The sequence below is a fragment of the Heterodontus francisci genome, chromosome 30 (genome assembly GCF_036365525.1).
Source record: "Heterodontus francisci isolate sHetFra1 chromosome 30, sHetFra1.hap1, whole genome shotgun sequence".
Lineage (NCBI taxonomy): Eukaryota > Metazoa > Chordata > Chondrichthyes > Heterodontiformes > Heterodontidae > Heterodontus > Heterodontus francisci.
In genome coordinates this window covers 8,606,753-8,624,297 of record NC_090400.1, presented here as the reverse complement: position 1 = coordinate 8,624,297, position 17,545 = coordinate 8,606,753, and the positions used below count along the sequence as shown (strand labels likewise).

Below are 17,545 nucleotides of genomic sequence, written 5' to 3'. Positions count from 1 at the left end.
AGAGACTAGGGCCCATAAAAGACCAAAAAAGTAACCTATGTGTAGAAGCAGAAGATATTGGTATGGTGCTTAATGAATTCTTTGTGTCTTTCTGTCTTCACAAAAGAGGGGGACTGTGCAGATATTGTAGTTAAGGAGGAAGAGTGTGAAATATTGGAAGTGATAAGCATAGGAAGAGAAGTAGTATTAATGGGATTAGCATCCTTAAAAGTTGATAAATCACTATATCATAGGCTGTTAAAAGAAGCAAGAGAGGCAATAGCAGAGGGTCTGACCATCATTTTCCAATCTTCACTGGATAGAGGTGTGGTGCCAGAGGATTGGAGAATTGCTAACATTGTACCTCTGTTTAAAAAGGGTGCGAAGGATAGACCGAATAATTACAGGCCAGTCAGCCTGACCTCAGTAGTGGGCAAATTATTGGAATCTACTTTGAGAGACAGGATAAACTGTCACTTAGAAAGGCACAGGTTAATCAAGGATAGTCAGCATGGAATTGTTGAGGGAAGATCTTGTTTGACCGACTTGATCAAATTTTTTGAAGCAGTAACAAGGAAGATAGATGAGGGTAGTGCAATTGATGTGGTCTACATGGACTTTAGCAAGGCTTTTGACAAGGTCCCACATGGCAGACTGGTTAAAAAAATTAAATATCATGGGATCCAGGGAAATGCAGCAAGATGGATATAAAATTGGCTCAGTGGCAGGAAACAAAGGGTAATTGTTGACGGCTGTTTTAGCGACTGGAGGGCTGTTTCCAGTGGCATTCTGCAGGGCTCATTACTGGGTCCTCTGCTTTTTGTGGTGTATATTAATGATTTGGATGTAAATGTTGGGGGCATGATCAAGAAGTCTGTGGACTTGTGTTAGATAGTGAGAAGGATAGTTGTAGGCTGCAGGAAGATATTTGATGGTCTGGTCAGATAGACAGAAAAGTGGCAAATGGAATTCAACTTGGAGAAGTGTGAGGTGATGCATTTGGGGAGGTCAAACAAGGCAAAGGAATACAAGATTAATGGAAAAATACTGGTATAGAGGAAGTGAGGGACCTTGGAATGAATGTCCACAGATCCCTGAAGTTAGCAGGACAGGTCGATAAGGTGGTTAAGAAGGCATACGGACTCCTTTCCTTTATTAACCGAGGTATAGAATACAAGAGCAGGGAGGTTATTCTGGAACTGTATAACTCATTGGTTAGGCCACAACTTGAGTACTGTGTGCAGTTCTGGTCACCTTATTACAGAAAGCATTTAATTGCACTAGAGAGGGTACAGAGGAGATTTACGAGGATGTTGCCAGGACTGGAAAATTGCAGCTGTGAGGAAAGATTGGAAAGGCTGGGGTTGTTCTCTCGGAACAGAGAAAGCTGAGGGGAGATCTGATTGAAATGTACAAAATTTTGAAGGGCCTGGATAGAGTGGAGGTGAAGGGTCTATTCACCTTAGCAGAGAAGGCATAGACGTAAAGTGGTTAGTAGAAAAATTAGAGGGGAAATGAGGAAAAACATTTTCACCCAGAGGTTGATGGTGGTCTGGCACTCACTGCCTGAAAGGGTAGTTGAGGCAGAGACCCTCAACTCATTCAAAAGGAGTCTGGATATGCACCTCAAGTGCCGTAAGCTTCAGGGCTACGGACCAAATGCTGGAAGGTGGGATTAGAATAGGTGGATTGTTTTTCATCCGGCACAGACACAATGGGCCAAGTGGCCTCTTTCTGTGCCTTAAACTTTCTATGATTCAATGATTGCAGTGGAAGCTGAAATATCATAAACATTTAAAAAAAAAAGTTTAAAAATTTGGAATTTTTTAAATCATAATCGAGAAATGTAACATTCCGCAGATATAAAAATCAGTTTTTCAGGATCAGAGAGGTAACTTTTTCAAAAGTTTTTGCTGCATGACTAATCGTGGAAAAGTGGTGGCTTACGTTAATTTGAGCGATTTCAGAAGATTTCCATTTGCAGGGACCTCCACAGCGTACCTTGTGGAGGAGCAAGAAATCACTAATGGCAATTTCTTTGTTGAACTGTTCATGTGCGGACACCCGAAGTTGCTGTCAGTTTCACAGTTGTAATGATGGCAAATACAAATGACATTCTAGTCGATTTGTTACAAAGGTAAACAATCCCTCCTCGTCCTCCTCGGCCTGTCTGCAGACTTTGACACAGTTGACCACACCATCCTTCTCCAACACTTCTCCACTATCGTCTAGCTGGGCGGGACTGCACTCACCTGGTTCCATTCTTATCAACCCACTCGCAACCAGAGAATTACATGCAATGGCTTCTGTTCCAGCTCCTGCACTGTTGCCTCTCGTGTCCCCCAATAATCTGCCCTTGACCCCCTCCTATTTTTCACCTACATGTTGCCTGTTGGTGACATCAGCTGAAACCACAGCATCAGTTTTGACATGAATGCTGACGATGCCCAGGTCTACCTTTCCTTCACCCCTCTCAATCCCTCCACTGTCTCTAAACTATCAGACTACAAATCCAACATCCAGCATTGGATGAGCAGAATTTTCCTTCAATTAAGTATTGGGAAGACCGAAACAATTGTCTTCAGTCCCCATCGCCGACTCCATCCCTCTCTATAGCAGCTGTCTTAGGCTAAACCAGACTGTTTCCAACTTTGGTATTTGACACCGAGATAAATTCCTACCACATATCTGCACCATCACCAAGATGGCCTATTTCCACTTCTGTAACATCGCCCAACTCTATTCTTGCCTCAGTGTATCTGCTGCTGAAACCCCCCTCCATGGCTTTGTTACATCTAGACTTGACTATTCCAACCCACATCTGGCCAGCCTCCATAGTTCTACCCTCAGCAAACTTGAGGCCATTCAAAACTCTGCTGCCCTTGTCCTAACTGTCATTTTCCCACATGTTTATCTCACCCGAGCTTGCTGATCTACATTGGTGCTGGTTAAGCAAGCCTCGATTTTAAAAATCTCATCCTTGTTTTCAAGTACCTCCATGGCCTCACTCCTCCCTAACTCTGTCATCTCCTCCAACCTTACAGTCCCCAAGATCTCTGCACTCTGCCAATTCTGGCCTCTTCAGCATGCCTGATTTTAATCACTCCTCCACTGGTGGCTATGCCTTCAGCTGCCTAGGCCCTAAGATCTGGAATTCCCTCCCTACACCTCTCTGCCTCTTTCCTCCTTTAAGTTACTCCTTAAAAGCTATCTCTTTGATCAAGCTTTTGGTAACCTGTCCTAATATCTCCTATGAGGCTCTGTAAAATTGTTGTTCGATAACACTCCTGTGGAGCACATAAAGACACTGTGGAAATGCAAGTTATTGTTACAATTGCAAAATTTGGGCTGTAGTCTCATTCCCCAGGCAGAGCCCCTTCATTCATCAGCTTAAATCTCACCAAAACATCATGTATACTAACTTAATACTAAATTGTTTACAACCAGTGTATCAACATTTAGGGACTTTCTAAAACTCTCTTTTGGATGATGCTTTTTATAGTAAAGTAGCAACTGACCTTTGCTTAGAACTTTTCTTGTGTTTCTTTTCAGGAATCCACTCCTGCAGATGACCAGAAAGCAATTTTGTCCGATACACATTCCAGAGATGGAGAGGAAGCTGTTCAGCGCAGTCAGGAGAAAATCCAAAAGAAGGTAGAGTCACCTAAGGTGATAGCTAGGCAGAATTTATGTTAGGAGAGCAGATCGAGGAAATCCAGTTTACGTTAGACTACTTGAGTGGTTTAGATGTCTGTAGTGTTCAATGGTGTTTAGATACCAATACAGTGTTCAATAGCTCTTGGGTTCATATTACACAGTTGATCCTGATGATTCTTAATATAGAAGATGTTATAAGCTAGTCTAACCTGACAACTTCAAGTTAAAAATGATTAAATGCACTTCCAACGACTAAAATCAGATCTATTTTGCAATTGGATGCTGAATATCAATGATTTATATGGATCCTCTGAAGATGTTGGCACTGTGTTTAGAAATGGTGTATTTGTTTCTGGGCTTTCTGGGTTCGGGGTAACTAATTGCATTGCTGCTAAGTGCTCAGGTGGATTTATTGCAAGATATCTGAATAAATATAATGGAGAATTATAGACTGTCTAAGTCACTGGCTTCTTCAGAATAATTTTCTCTGATTTTCCAGAAATTTTATGGTTTCATATCAGTCAGTATAAAGGGAAGAAGGGAGTTTAGTCCATTTGAGGGGTTTGGATGTCAAATGAAGGACTAGTTGTTGTAAAACTAGTTTTAATCTCATGAGAATTTTAAAGTCTGGTTATGGCTTGTTTTAGGGCTATATAGTTACCAGTTGGTTAACTTAGAATTCAAATTTTTACCAATGAAAAATGGAGCCTGTAATGTGGCACTTGATTTCACCCCAGCACAGTACTTTGTATGTGTGCACTTCACCCATGTTTAACTAAGTCTAACACAGTTTTACTCTGCACTTCTCCAACTTTGATCTCTTGTGCATCATCAGTTTCCTTTGCTCTACCATTGGCAGCCATTCCTTCAGTTGCCTCAGCCATAAGCCCTGGAATATCCTCCCTAAACCTCTCCACCTCCCTACACCTCTCTGTCTTGCTACCTCTCCTCCTTCTAGACACTCCTTAAAACCTACCTTTTTGACTGCTTTTGGTCACCTGGCCTAATATTTCCTTGTGTGGCTTGGTGTCTGCTCCTGTGAAGTGCCTTGGAACTACGTTAAAGGTGCTGGGTAAATGCATGGTGGTGGTGTTGTAAGTCACTGATTTCTGTCTGCATCTTTTTATAGTTAAAGTCAAGTGAAAGTGATGCCACCTTGGCAAGTATTGACAGCATTGAATGGGAGAGCGTACAGGTACTTGAGATATCTGGACCCAGAGGTGATGCTTTGGACTTTGAGACCAGTAAGGACAATATGATCCATGACTCAAATTCATCAAATCATCTATCTTCTACTACTGACTCCTCAGCAGTGTTTTCACCCAGTCATTTAAATGTCCCGGCAGCAGCTACTGCATCAGAAGATGAAGTTAAACACAGCAGTTCCATAGTTAGCACTTCTTCCACACAGCAATCTTCTTCTGACATTTCTGCTAAGGAGCCTTATGTTGAACAGAATCTCAATGCTTCACAGTCTGAGGAGGCTCCATCGTTGTCTGTAATGTCCACTCCATCAGGGGAAACACAGCCGTCTTTTGCCTCCAACGTTGTACCTGACACAGTCCTAAAGCCATCTCCTACCAATGTAGCAGAGCCAGTTGCTGCTGAATTGATGCTGCAGTCTTCTATACCACAAGCACAACTGCTTGATTCCAGTACAGCTGAACAGCAAATGTCTACAGTAGCTGTGGAGGTGCTTAAAACAGGTAATGCTGCATTATGCTATTCACTGAGGCACATAAAGAGCCAGATCCATTCCACTAACAGGCTTAGGAAGAAAGGTATTGTGTAACATTATCAAAATTGACATTTATTTGTTGGCTAATGAATAAATTTCTTATTGACTCTTGCATTATTGAAAGCCAGCTTAGCTATTAACAGTCTCCTTAAAAGGATTTCTTAAAGCTGAGGTATGTTTTTGCAAGTGTCACTGTCCCTGCTGTAAGGCTGTTAAGGGATTTGACACCAAGGAGTTAAGATACAGATTAGCTTATTATGATCCAATGGAATGTCAGGACAGGCTCGAGGGACTGAATGGCCTCTGCCTTTTTCTATGCCCCTTACTGGGGTGAGGAGGGGAGTGCAGTATCTGAGTGCAATCTTGACTTTGCAGAAACCGAAGAAAGTTCCTTATGTTGGTGCTGTAATATTACAAATCGTTTTGATTTCCAGGGCCAGAGTCTGCCGTGGAAGCAGCTGCAGCTCACTTGCGTGGATTGAAAACCTCCTTCAAGGTGCATGCTGACACCAAAGAGTCCATGCCCAGACAAGACCAGGTCTTTGCTGAATGCTCACAGGAGAGAATTCTGGGACTGCTGGCTGCCATGCTGCCTCCTGTAAAAACTGTAAGAACCTAAAGTAGTTTTATTTAGAGACATTTCCCTATGTTTAACAATTGAATGAACAGAGTTCTGATATGCAACAGAAGTTCATTATTTCAGTTCCTTTTAATCATTTAGTTATCTGATAATTTACCTTTATTGGAGATGCTGTGAGAATGTGGCCCTGAGGTTTCGTTCCAGCTGTTATTCCAAGATTAGTTTTTTAAAAATTCTTTCATGGGATGTGAGCGTTGTTGGCTAGGTCAGCGTTTGTTGCCCATTCCTCATTGCCCTTGAGAAAGTGGTCATTAGCTGCCTCCTTAAAACGGCAGCAGTCCATCTGGTGTAGGTATACCCACAGTGCTGTTAGGAAGGGTGTTCCAGGATTTTGACCCAGCGACAGTGAAGGAACGACGATGTAGTTCTAAGTCGGGATGGTGTGTGACTTGGAGGGGAACTTGCAAGTGGCGGTGTTCCCATGCATTTGCTGCCCTTTTCTTCTAGGTGGTAGAGGCCGTGGGTTTGGAAGGTGCTGTCAAAGGAGGCTTGGTGAGTTGTTGCAGTGCATCTTGCAGATGGTACACACTGCTGCTACTGTGCGTCAGTGGTGGAGGGAGTGAATGTTGTAGATGGGGTGCTAATAAAGCGGGCTGCTTTTTCCTGGAGGGTGTCTGGCTTCTTGAGTGTTGTTGAACCTGCACCCATCTGGGCAAGTGGAGAGTATTCCAAAACATTCCTGACTTGTGCCTTGTAGATGGTAGATTGGGGAATCAGGAGGTGAGTTACTCGCCACAGAATTCCCAGCCTGTGACCTACTCTTGTAGCCACAGTATTTATGTGGCTGATCCCGTTAAGTTTCTGGTCAATGGTAACCCCCCCTCCCCCCCCACCCCTCCCCAGGATGTTGTTGATGGAGGATTCAACAATGGTAATGCCATTGAATGTCATGGGGAGATAGTTAGCTTCTCTCTTGTCAGAGATGTCAATGCCTGGCACTTGTGTATGTTACTTGGCACTTATCAGCCCAAGCCTGAATGTTGTTCAGGTCTTGTTGCACATGGATCCAGACTGCTTCAGTATCTGAGGAGTTGCATATGGTAATGTGCAATCATCAGCAAGCATCTCCACTTCTGACCTTATGATGGAAGGAAGGTCGTTGATGAAGCAACTGAAGATGGTTGGGCCTAGGATACTATCCGGAGGAACTTCTGCAACAATATCCTGGAACTTAGATGCTGGGCCTCCAACAACCACAACCACCTTCCTTTGTGTTAGGCATGACTCGAACCAGTGAGAGTTTTCTCCCCTGATTCTCATTGACTTCAATTTTGCTAGGGCTCCTTGATGCCATACCTGGTCACATGCAGCCTCAATATCATAGCAGTCACTCTCACCTCGCCTCTGGAATTAGGCTCTTTTGTCAATGTTTGGACCAAGGCTGTAATGAGGTCTGGAGCCGAGTGGCCCTGGCTGAACTCAAACTGAGCATTGGTGAGCAGGTTCTTGCTGTCTAAGTGCTGCTTCATAGCAGTCTCAGTGACACCTTCCATCACTTTGGTGATCGAGAGTAGACTGGGGTGGTAATTGGCTAGATTGGATTTGTCCCGCATTTTGTGGACAGGACATACTGGGTAATTTTTCACATTGTTGGGTAGTTGTCTGCTGTTTTCAGAAGCTGAAGGTGAAAATATCAAAGTAAAACGTTGGAATGTTTAGAATTGGATAGCCTTTTAAAACCATACATTCACAAGATAAGATGAAGTCCATTCAGCCCTTTTTGGTTCATCTATTCAGAAAGACCGTATACCCCACTGCAGTGCCGAACTGTTCCTTAAATGCTTGGAAGGTTTTCACCTTTACCCAATTCAGAAGCCCATTCTGTGCATTGCTCAGTCTTTGAAGAGCAGCTCACTAAAATTATCCTAAATTTGCCTTTCAGTAGTTCAGACTGGTTGCTTCGATCTCCTGTTGCCACGGTGTTCTGGATTTACCTTTCCATTCCTTTTAGTATCTCCTGTACCTCTGTGGAATCACCTTTCGCTCACCATCTTTCCAGGCTTAAAAAATAAACCCCACAAGGCAGGGATTTTACATTGGGCGGATGGGAGCTGGCCACTGACTGAAAAGTCGGTGGCGAACCTGCTTCAGCCTCGCCTGGGGATCCATTTCGTATTTTATGGATCCCCAGACTTTGATTGTTCCAAGGCGGGACTTCCACCCGCTTGAGGGAAGAATCCTGCCTCATTGAGCCGCTGGCCAATCAGCGGGCCGGTAGCCCTTAGTCCTAGCAGCGCCACCGGAAGCTAAGGCCACTGCTGGGACTGCAGCCCAGCTGATCGCAGAGGAAGACATGGAGCCGGGAGTTAAGAGAAGTTTTGGTTGCCTTGCCGGGAGTAATCGTTCGGGCCCTGGCGAGACAAGGGTGGTCGGATGGGGGGGAAGGGGGTGCGTGTTGGGTGTTAGGGGTGATTGGGGTGGTGGGGGCAGCCCTCCATCGGGCACCCTGTGCCTGATCATCAGGCCCCCTCCCCCCCCCCCCCCCCCCCCGGAACGATTGACATCTGCCTGGCATTTCCAGACGGCTTCTCTGGGTCCTCAGTCGCTCGCTTGCCATGCGGAAAATCTGTGTGGAGGCGAGTGAAGGCCCTTAAGTGGCCACTTAAGGGCTTTGATTGGCCTGGTGCGGGCGGTTTTTCGCCCCCGCCACCCTATGTAAAGTAGCGGCGGAGGTGGGATCAGCTCGGGAAGGCCTCCCGCTCCATTTTTCACCACCCCCGGTCCCCGTCCTCGCTGGGGGGGGGGGGTGAAATTCTACCCAAGTTTCTCCAGCCTTTCCAAATTACTAAGTCATCTGACACTGGGAAACACAACCTTGTATATGCAGAGCTGAGTAACTGTTTTAATTACCACTGGGTGTCCTAAACCAATTTATTTTCAGACTTTTGATGTTGTCCTCAATCCCACAGGATTCAACCATGTGCCTACCAAACCTGAGACAGGTACTCAAGCTTCTGTTTCGAGTGGCAATGCAGAATCCTGGACAGCTGATTGAAACTTACCACTTGACACTGGGACTGCTTGGACAGCTGCTTTTGAGAATCTCCCCGGCAGAAGCCGATGCAGCAGTAAAGGATGTCCTGTTTGCATCTTGGACGCTACTTAGCACAGCAGAAGGCAACCTGAAGCATCCGGGCTGGATGACGACGCAGGTTTTGTTCAGCCTTGGAGCAGTTTGCTTGGACTGGTACGGTTTAATAGTTTATTTGTTTTGGGGGGGTGGGGGGTGGTGGGGTAGCAAGGTTGTAAAGCTTAAAAAAACTGATACAAATTGTGTGGAAAATTAATAAAAGATAACTTTTTATTTAATTTTTTTCATATATTGGTGTCAGTTTTGGCTCACTGGTAGCACTTATGCCTCTGCGTCAGAAAGTTGTGGGTTTGAGCTCTGCTCCAGACATTTGAGCATGTTTAGACCGACACTCAGTGCAATATTGAGGGAGTGCTGCACTGTCTGAAGTGCTGTCTTTTGGATGAGATGTTAAACTGAGGCCCAGCTTCCCCCATCGTGTACATTAAAAAAAATCCCATGGCACTATTCGGAGAAGAGCAGACAAAGGAGTTCTCCCCAGTGTCGCTGCCAATAGATAATCTGTCAATCAACATCACTAAAACAGATTATCTGGTCATTTATCTCATTTGTGGTATCTTGCTGTGTGGAAATTGGCTGCCGCATTATGATAGTGTTTACGCTTCAAAAATGCTTCATTGACTGTAAAGCACTTCGGGATATCCTGAGGTGGTGAATGGCTGTATATAAATGCACCATTGTTTCTTTTTATTATTTTCAGTGTATATTTCATGTTCAGTACAAGTGGCAAGAGCAATTAATAAATCTTTGAGCCTTGCCAGAAAACCTCAAATGTGCCAGGACTTGTTTGTATTTCTTGAATGGAGAAGTGCCCCATCACTGTGTTTTTCTCTTGATTGAAGCAGGATTAGCCTGGACTGGGCATCTTCAGTGGCAGACATCCTCAGGGACCTGAACTCTAGCCTGCAATGGCAGAAAGTGATTGCTGCCTTCACAGAGCGTTGCATCAAGGAGCTGCCATTCCATCTGAAACGCACCAACATCTTCACGCTGTTGGTTCTGGTGGGATTTCCTGAGGTAAAAGCAACCATTTTGATGTGATAGTTGAGGTGGAGTCTGTGTTGTGTTATCATATTGAAGTGTAATGAATAGCATTGGAGTAAGTGAAGGAGCACTGAATTGTTTGAATTGAACAAGTATTGGTCAGATGGATTACTGTGGCCTCAGGCCCTTCTTAACAATGACACAGAATTAGATAAATATCTTGCCTTCCAAATGGTTTTCAGGATATTTAACCAAATGCATGACTTGATGGACAATATAAGCTAATCAATATTGAGTAATTGTTTGCAATGTGGAAATGGGTTATTAGACATTTGGAATTATCGTTAATGGTTTTGAATTATTACATTCTAATTTTCAGTTCAGACTACATTACTATTACAAGGCCTTGTGTATTCGGATGCTAGTTTCAAAACTTTTCAACTTGTTAATTCCTTGTGTTTTGTATTTCGATAACTGTAAAAAAAAAAATGCTGCTGTGAAGTACTGGCATTCGACAGGTCTAGTGTTGCAAATCAAAAGCCTGATTGGATAAACTGATAGCATTTAAGCTGCTTGCTGGTTACCTTCGTCTTTAACTCTAATCTGGTCATCAGTTTTGTTAGATCCCAGCTGTTCACACCCAATGATAGAAGAGCCCATTAGTCACTAGATAGCATATCATCCCATCTACTTCAAACATAGTCAAGTTTTGGTTCAAATATTTTTAGGTGCATATGGTAGCTGACATTTTGGGTCGAGTACAAGTAAAAAAACAGAAGACTAATTCAGTTGAAAGTGGTGGCTTGCTACATGAGGTTGCTTCAGAATTGAGAGTCTGTTGACTTGTTCTGCTAGCCACACAAAATTACATTGCTTATTAAAGGGGACTAAGTATTGTGGGCTAAAACTGTTTGTGTTATGTGCCTGTATTGCTTTTAAAATCCAAACTTGTTCTTACACAGGTGTTGTGCAGAGGCACTCATACTATTTACATAGACAATGCAAATGAGTCACATGATGTTATAGTCCTGAAGCACTTTACAGAGAAGATTCAAGCTGTGGTAATTGACATCAAGACTCGAAAGCGTAAAACAGGTGAGCGTGCATAACTGCTTGCAAGAGCACTACATTCACTGAACTACCTTTCAGCTGGCATGGAGTGACAGGATAAATACTTGCCCTCAAGACCAATCTGCCAAGTTCGTGATTTCATGTACATCAGTGGCAGAAGCATTAGTTGGGCTTGAGGTATTTACTAAAGCAGAGCAAGGGAAAACCCAACTAGTGCTGTAGGCACCTCCTAGGAGATTAGTTATTGATACAGGCCTGGGAGCAAATCAATGGCCTGTCCTATTGCTAGTTGCGGCATGGAGAAGTCTTGAATCTGGGAAGGGGTACAAAGATGAACTGTATAAATACAATGATTGAACTAGAGTGCTCACTTTGATCAAGTTTAAGAATACAGATTGCAAGATTTTAATGCATTTCCCTTTGACTTTTGGCAAAGGGAGGTAAAAGATGACATCTTACTTTCAACTTTGTGGTTTCTAAATGAAATTAGATTGGAGGGAGGACCTTCAGAGAATATTCTAAATCCCAATAGATTTCAGTCCACTGCAGATATCTAGCCACAAACACAATATTTTTTGGCCAATAAATCAGCAGCACACCCTTGTGAGACAATGAGAAAGTATGGGAAAAGGAAATAGCATTGTTCAGTAAAATGTTGTTCTCCGAGTTAGGGCCATGTTGTAAAAAAAAAAAATAATTACTTGATCAGGTTCGGCTGGAACACCCCAAGTTTTAAAATTGTTCACAATGAAGGATAAAAACAACATTCAGCTCAACACATTGGAAATACAAATAGATGCAAGCAAGAACTTACATTGAAATTGTCTGATGTGATATTTATATGGGAGACTTAACAGCAACTTGCATTTCTATCATAGAATATTACAGCACAGAAAGAGGCCATTCAGTCCATTGTGTCCGCGCCAGCTCTTTCAATGAGCAATCCAGTTAGTTTCACTCCCCAGCTCTTTCTCCATATCCCTGCAATTTTTTTCTTCTTTTATTTATTCAATTTCCTTTCGAAGGCTGCTATTGAATCTGTTTCCACCACCCAATCAGGAAGTGCATTCCAAATCCTAACCACTTATGTGAAAAACGTTTTACACGTGTCGCCTGAGGTTCTTTTGCCAATCACCTTAAATCTGTGCCCTCTGGTTATCGACCCTACAGCCATCGGAAACAGGTTCTCTTTATTTACTTTATCTAAACCTTTCATGATTTTAAACACCTCTAACAAATTTCCTCTTAACCTTCTCTGCTCTAAGGAGAACAATCCCAGCTTCTCTAGTTTATCTCTGCAACTGTAATCCCTTATCCCTGAACCATCCCAGTAAATCTCTTCTGTACCCTCTCCAAAGACTTCACGTCCTTCCTAAAACGTGGTGCCCAGAACAGGACACAATGCTTCAACTGGGGCCAAACTAGTGTTTTACATAGGTTTAGCATAACTTCCTGGATTTTGTACTCTGTGCCTCTATTTGTAAAATCAAAGATCCCATATGCTTTGTTAATTGCTTTGTTAACCTGTTCTGTTGCCTTCAAAGATTTGTGCACAAACATCCCCAGGTCTCTCCAATTTTGCACCCCCTTGAAGATTTTACCATTTAGTTTGTAATGTGTCATCTCATTCTTACTATCAAAATGTATTATCTCACATTTTTCTGCGTTGAATTTCATCTGTCATGAATTTCATCCTATTCCACCAGCCTGTCTATGTCCTCTTGAAGTCTCTTACTGTCTTCCTCACTGTTTGCTACACTTGCAAGTTTTGTCACCTGCTGATTTTGAAATTGTGCCCTGTACCCCCAAGTCCAAATCATTACTGTATAAGGGAAACAGCAGTCATCCTAGAATTAAACGCCACTGCTTTCGTCCCTTGAGTCTGTAAAGCATCCATTCATTGCTACACTGTTTTCTATCCCTTAAAAATTTTGTATCCTTGCTGCTACTACCCCTTTTATCCCATGGGCTTCAATTTTGCTAACATGCATATTATGTGGTACTTTATCAAACGCCTTTTTAAAGTTCATATAGTAGCTTTAATTTGGTGAAATGCCCCAAGGCGCTTAATGGAACATTATTGAACAAAATTTGACACTGAACCATGTAAGGAAATATTAGGACAGGTGACCAAAAGCTTGGTCAAAGAGGTAGTTTTTAAGGACTGTCTTAAAGGAGGAGAGAGGTGTAGAGTGTTTTAGTGAGGGAAATTCCAGAGTTTAGGGCCTAGGTAACTGAAAGCACAACCAACATTGTTGGAGTGATTATAATCGGGGATGCGCAAGAGGCCATAATTGGCAGAGTGCAGAGATGTTCCTACATGTTTCTTATAGAATTGCATCGACTTTTAGACTATGACGATGCAAATTTAAAATAGGATTATTTATTCCAGGATTATGTCATGAAGTAACAACTGCCACCAGGAGATGGCACCATATTCTTTTATAGCTGTATCGTCCCACTTGTTGGTTTAAGCTTTTCTGCTTGGATAGTCTTTGCAGTTCAACACCGATAATGGTACCTTGGGTGTCCAAATGTTTTTGTTTGATTCTGCATTTCAGTTCTTGAGCAATTTAACATTTAAGCTTCAACATTCTGTTTCGTTTCTAACTATGATCATCAACGTAACTAAGTGTGGCCACTTTATATTGTGGATTTTTTTCTTCCTTTTTAATCAACTCATAAATTCTCTGAGCCACCATATTAGTGATTGGCGAGATTGCTAGTGCTTAACTCTTGAGTTGACTCTCTAATGCCTTGTATTCAATCAGCATGTTTCAAACACTGCTTTCTTGACATCTCTGTAAACATCACAGACAGGATCAGCTCTGACAGGAGCTTGAGCACTGAATTGGTTTTGATTTTGGATGGCTTATTATATTTTTGTGCATCTTCCATCATCCAGTTCCTTGCCTCATTGGTTTACCCAGTGGTTGACCTGCTGCTTTGGTGGTTTTTGTGTTTCCTCCAGCATCTGGTTCCTTGTTACATTGGTTTTCCCTGTAGTTGGCCTGTTGTATTGGTGGTTTAGTGTTTATTCCGTTGTCTGGTTCCTTGTTTCTCAGCTGACTCCGACCTCACTGGCTTTGGCAAATTGGGTACTGTCTGACTTTACAGTGCATGATTGGGTGAGACTTCTTGTTGGATAACCCTTTGTTCAGACCATGGTGGTAATGCACATTGACCTCATTGCCAGGTAGAAGTGAGAGTAAGTTAATGTACCAGCTTCCTAATGACTTCTGAATCCTCTGAGTGAAGCAATTATTCATTCATGGGTAACTTTGTACTCATCCTGCGATTCTTGAGCCATTATTTGGGTGATTTGCAGCACTGTAACAGTGTGTTCATGTAAGTCAAAAGACACACACATTGTGTCATGTTTTTCTTTCTTGATCAGGTTTTTGACCCGCTGCAGTGTTTTTCTCCCTCTCCCCACAATTCCATTGGATTTGACGAAGTGAGGGCTGGAAGTAGTGTGGCTGTATTTACCTGACCTGTGGAAAGTTTGTGGGTTGTGGGCTTCATCTGGTACTCCTTGCCTTGTGAATTTAGATCAAATTATGTTTATCATCACCTTGCTTGTTATGTAGATTGACAACATCAGGATAGTTTGACTAGTTCTCCTGCTTTTTGACATAATCTGTGTATAGCTGAGTGGGGAGTCTTTCTTGGTTTATTACCTAAATTTTTACAAGCTGCACGATGTGCACATTGATAATTTGGGTGATGTTTTGATTTACGTTTAGGCTTATAGAATGCTACTCATGCGTGCTGTTATTTTGTGATGCTTGAATGTTCTTCCTGTATCTTCTACATAACCAATTTCCACATAATTGTAGCATCATTTATCTTCAGCGTAGCTTATATTCAGACAGCAGACTTATGCCAACTCCAGAATATCCCATTATATTGGCTTTGGTAGGCAGCAGTTTACTTGTTTTCAGACTTTTATAGATCTTTTGTGGCAATAGGTTTCCTTGTGTTCCAAATTTGGTTTGAAGTTAACATTAGTTGTATTGCCATCCACATCCTGAATCCATTTCTCTCCCTTTGATTGTATCTACTAACAAGTTCTCTTTGTAATCCATTTCACTTTCAGTTGTGTCGATTTTCCACCTGACTCTGGTGACATTTGCAAAGTGTCATATTTTATAGGAATTGTGACAAGTTTTACCATTTGCAAAGCATGACTTAGGCTTATACTTTTCTTACACTTTTCTTGCACTTGAACTTGCCCTTCTTTGCGTTAGTAGCAGTCATCTCTTTAAGGTGTTGCTGTATTTCTGTCACTTACTGCTGCAATTTATTTTATTTGGTTTTGTGTGTTTTCAGGAGCCTGAATTATGGTCAACCATCTTTTCAAGGTCTCATAGCAATGTTATCATGCTGCTGTTTCTCTTCATCCTGGACAATGTTATCCATAATGAGGCAGCTGTGTAATGCTACACACTCACAAGTCTGACAGTGTCTTTAATGCAGGCACAGATTCTTTGAAAGCTCTTAAATATATGCCTCTCAGATATGATCCTTACATGGGAAATAGCATTTCTCAAACTGCTTGATTACTTTTCTTATCCATTGCTTATTTGCATTATTTTCTTAGATGAAGATGTTTATGTCCCAAGTAACTCCTCTTTTATTGTAAAATAAAAACTCAAGTTTATCACATTTTTTCCCTCACTATTCCTTATGTTGTCTCACCTTTGTTTAAACTTCTTCCAATTTCTGGTATTTTTTTACTTGCTATGGTTCCTACAGTAGGTGACCAATGTCTATTCACTTGCATGCTATAGGTTTTAAACTATTATGTTCTGTTTGCTTGGAATGTGCACCCTGCGGTATTCACAGCTCTTAAAACAACAACAATACTTCTGGCACCATATAGTGGTATCTTTTCGAATGCCTTTCTATCTATCAAAGATTAAATTATCTTTAAGGCAGTTAGTGATCCAATATTAAAACAGGATGTTTATTCAGGGTGTTCTCCTGAGGTAACAACTGCTGCCAATTGATGCATTACTTTATCATTTTATTTACCCACTTTATTGATATGTGGATTTGAATTTCATATGTATTGCTTAAGCCCAAAGGAAACTTTTGTGGAATGAAAGAATTAGAAACAAGCTGAACAAAAAAAAAAGTTGAAACACAGTAGAAAACTAAAGAATATAGGAAGATGTGGTGGGGCAATTGTGATGCTTAAATTAACAATTCTCTTAATATCAACTTCTTTAACACAGTGAGGGACTATCGGTTGACGCAGGTTTGCAAGCCTGAATACACGGCAGCTCAACCTCAACTCATCCAGTTCCTACAGCACTTTATGTTAATCTACAGCCATCTACTGCAGACCAATATAGACAGCAGCTTCCCAGATGCGGTGGAGGCTACCTGGCTCCAGTCACTAGCTCTGAAGGGTCTCTACAAAACACTGCAGGTAATCACTTGTGGAAATGAACTTGATAGCTGCTTTGGAATTTTAGTTTGAATGATTTCCACAATCAATTCAAAAGGGAGGGAAATGGGAAAGAGGTGGGGGATGAGTTTAGTTCATGATGAGCATGAAAATAGTATATAACAATGAACCACTCTTAAATATTTTTTATTTTTGGGGAGATGGGTGGGAATACAAGTCTATGCTAGTGAATGATGCAATGGAGCGTTAGGACAGGAGCTTGTGCCTCCAGGTTCCAATGTCTGCTGGATGATGAGTGAGGAGCACTGAGTGAAGGTTTGGTACTTCACTAAGGGGAGAGAAATTGAAGAGTGAGGCCAGTCAGGCTGCACGTGCAGGCTCCCAAATAATATTTCATGAATTGCAAGAATTTTTGTGACTCTTATTTAAAAAAAAATTATGAATATGCGGTATACCTGAATCATGCTGTAAAGCTAGGTGATTTAGTCCTACCGCAGTGATAATGCCCTGTTCCACCATTCATCAGGACTTTGTTGTTGAGCGTTGCTGATGATTTGGCCCAGTGGTTGTAAATTGCTAACTCTTCTGTGTCTTTGTTGCAGAAACACAGTGTTGAAGAGATCCATCCAATCATTCTACAATCTGGTTTGATCAAACTGCTGGAGAAGAAATGCACCAAGGGGACAGGGTTTAGTAAGCTGTGGCTGCTTTGCGACCTGGAGGTAAGAACAACACATTCATTCGGCAGTGGATTTCTAAGTACATGGGTAATATTTCTGTGATCATTTAATGGCCAGCATTGTGCAGCTAACTGAATTGCCAAAATTTGGGATGCTACAAACAGGGTCTGCATTCTGCTGTTCCAGGCTTCGTACTAGTCAGAAACATTTATGTACAAAGCTTCCTTCCACTGACCGTGAAATGGGACGTGCTGCTAATCTTTGATATGATAAATTGAACTCTGCACAA

The 17,545-nt window shown here is 42.1% G+C and overlaps 1 protein-coding gene across 1 annotated transcript in view; it reads left to right on the top strand.

The window, feature by feature from the left end:
- zzef1 (zinc finger, ZZ-type with EF hand domain 1) overlaps positions 1–17,545 on the top strand; it is a 305,676-nt gene that overhangs the window by 156,064 nt on the left and 132,067 nt on the right. The window contains 8 exon segments of the mRNA XM_068010068.1: positions 3,532–3,633; positions 4,766–5,342; positions 5,809–5,981; positions 8,924–9,201; positions 9,948–10,122; positions 11,052–11,184; positions 16,401–16,597; positions 17,179–17,298. Coding sequence (XP_067866169.1) covers positions 3,532–3,633; positions 4,766–5,342; positions 5,809–5,981; positions 8,924–9,201; positions 9,948–10,122; positions 11,052–11,184; positions 16,401–16,597; positions 17,179–17,298 — 1,755 coding nt within the window.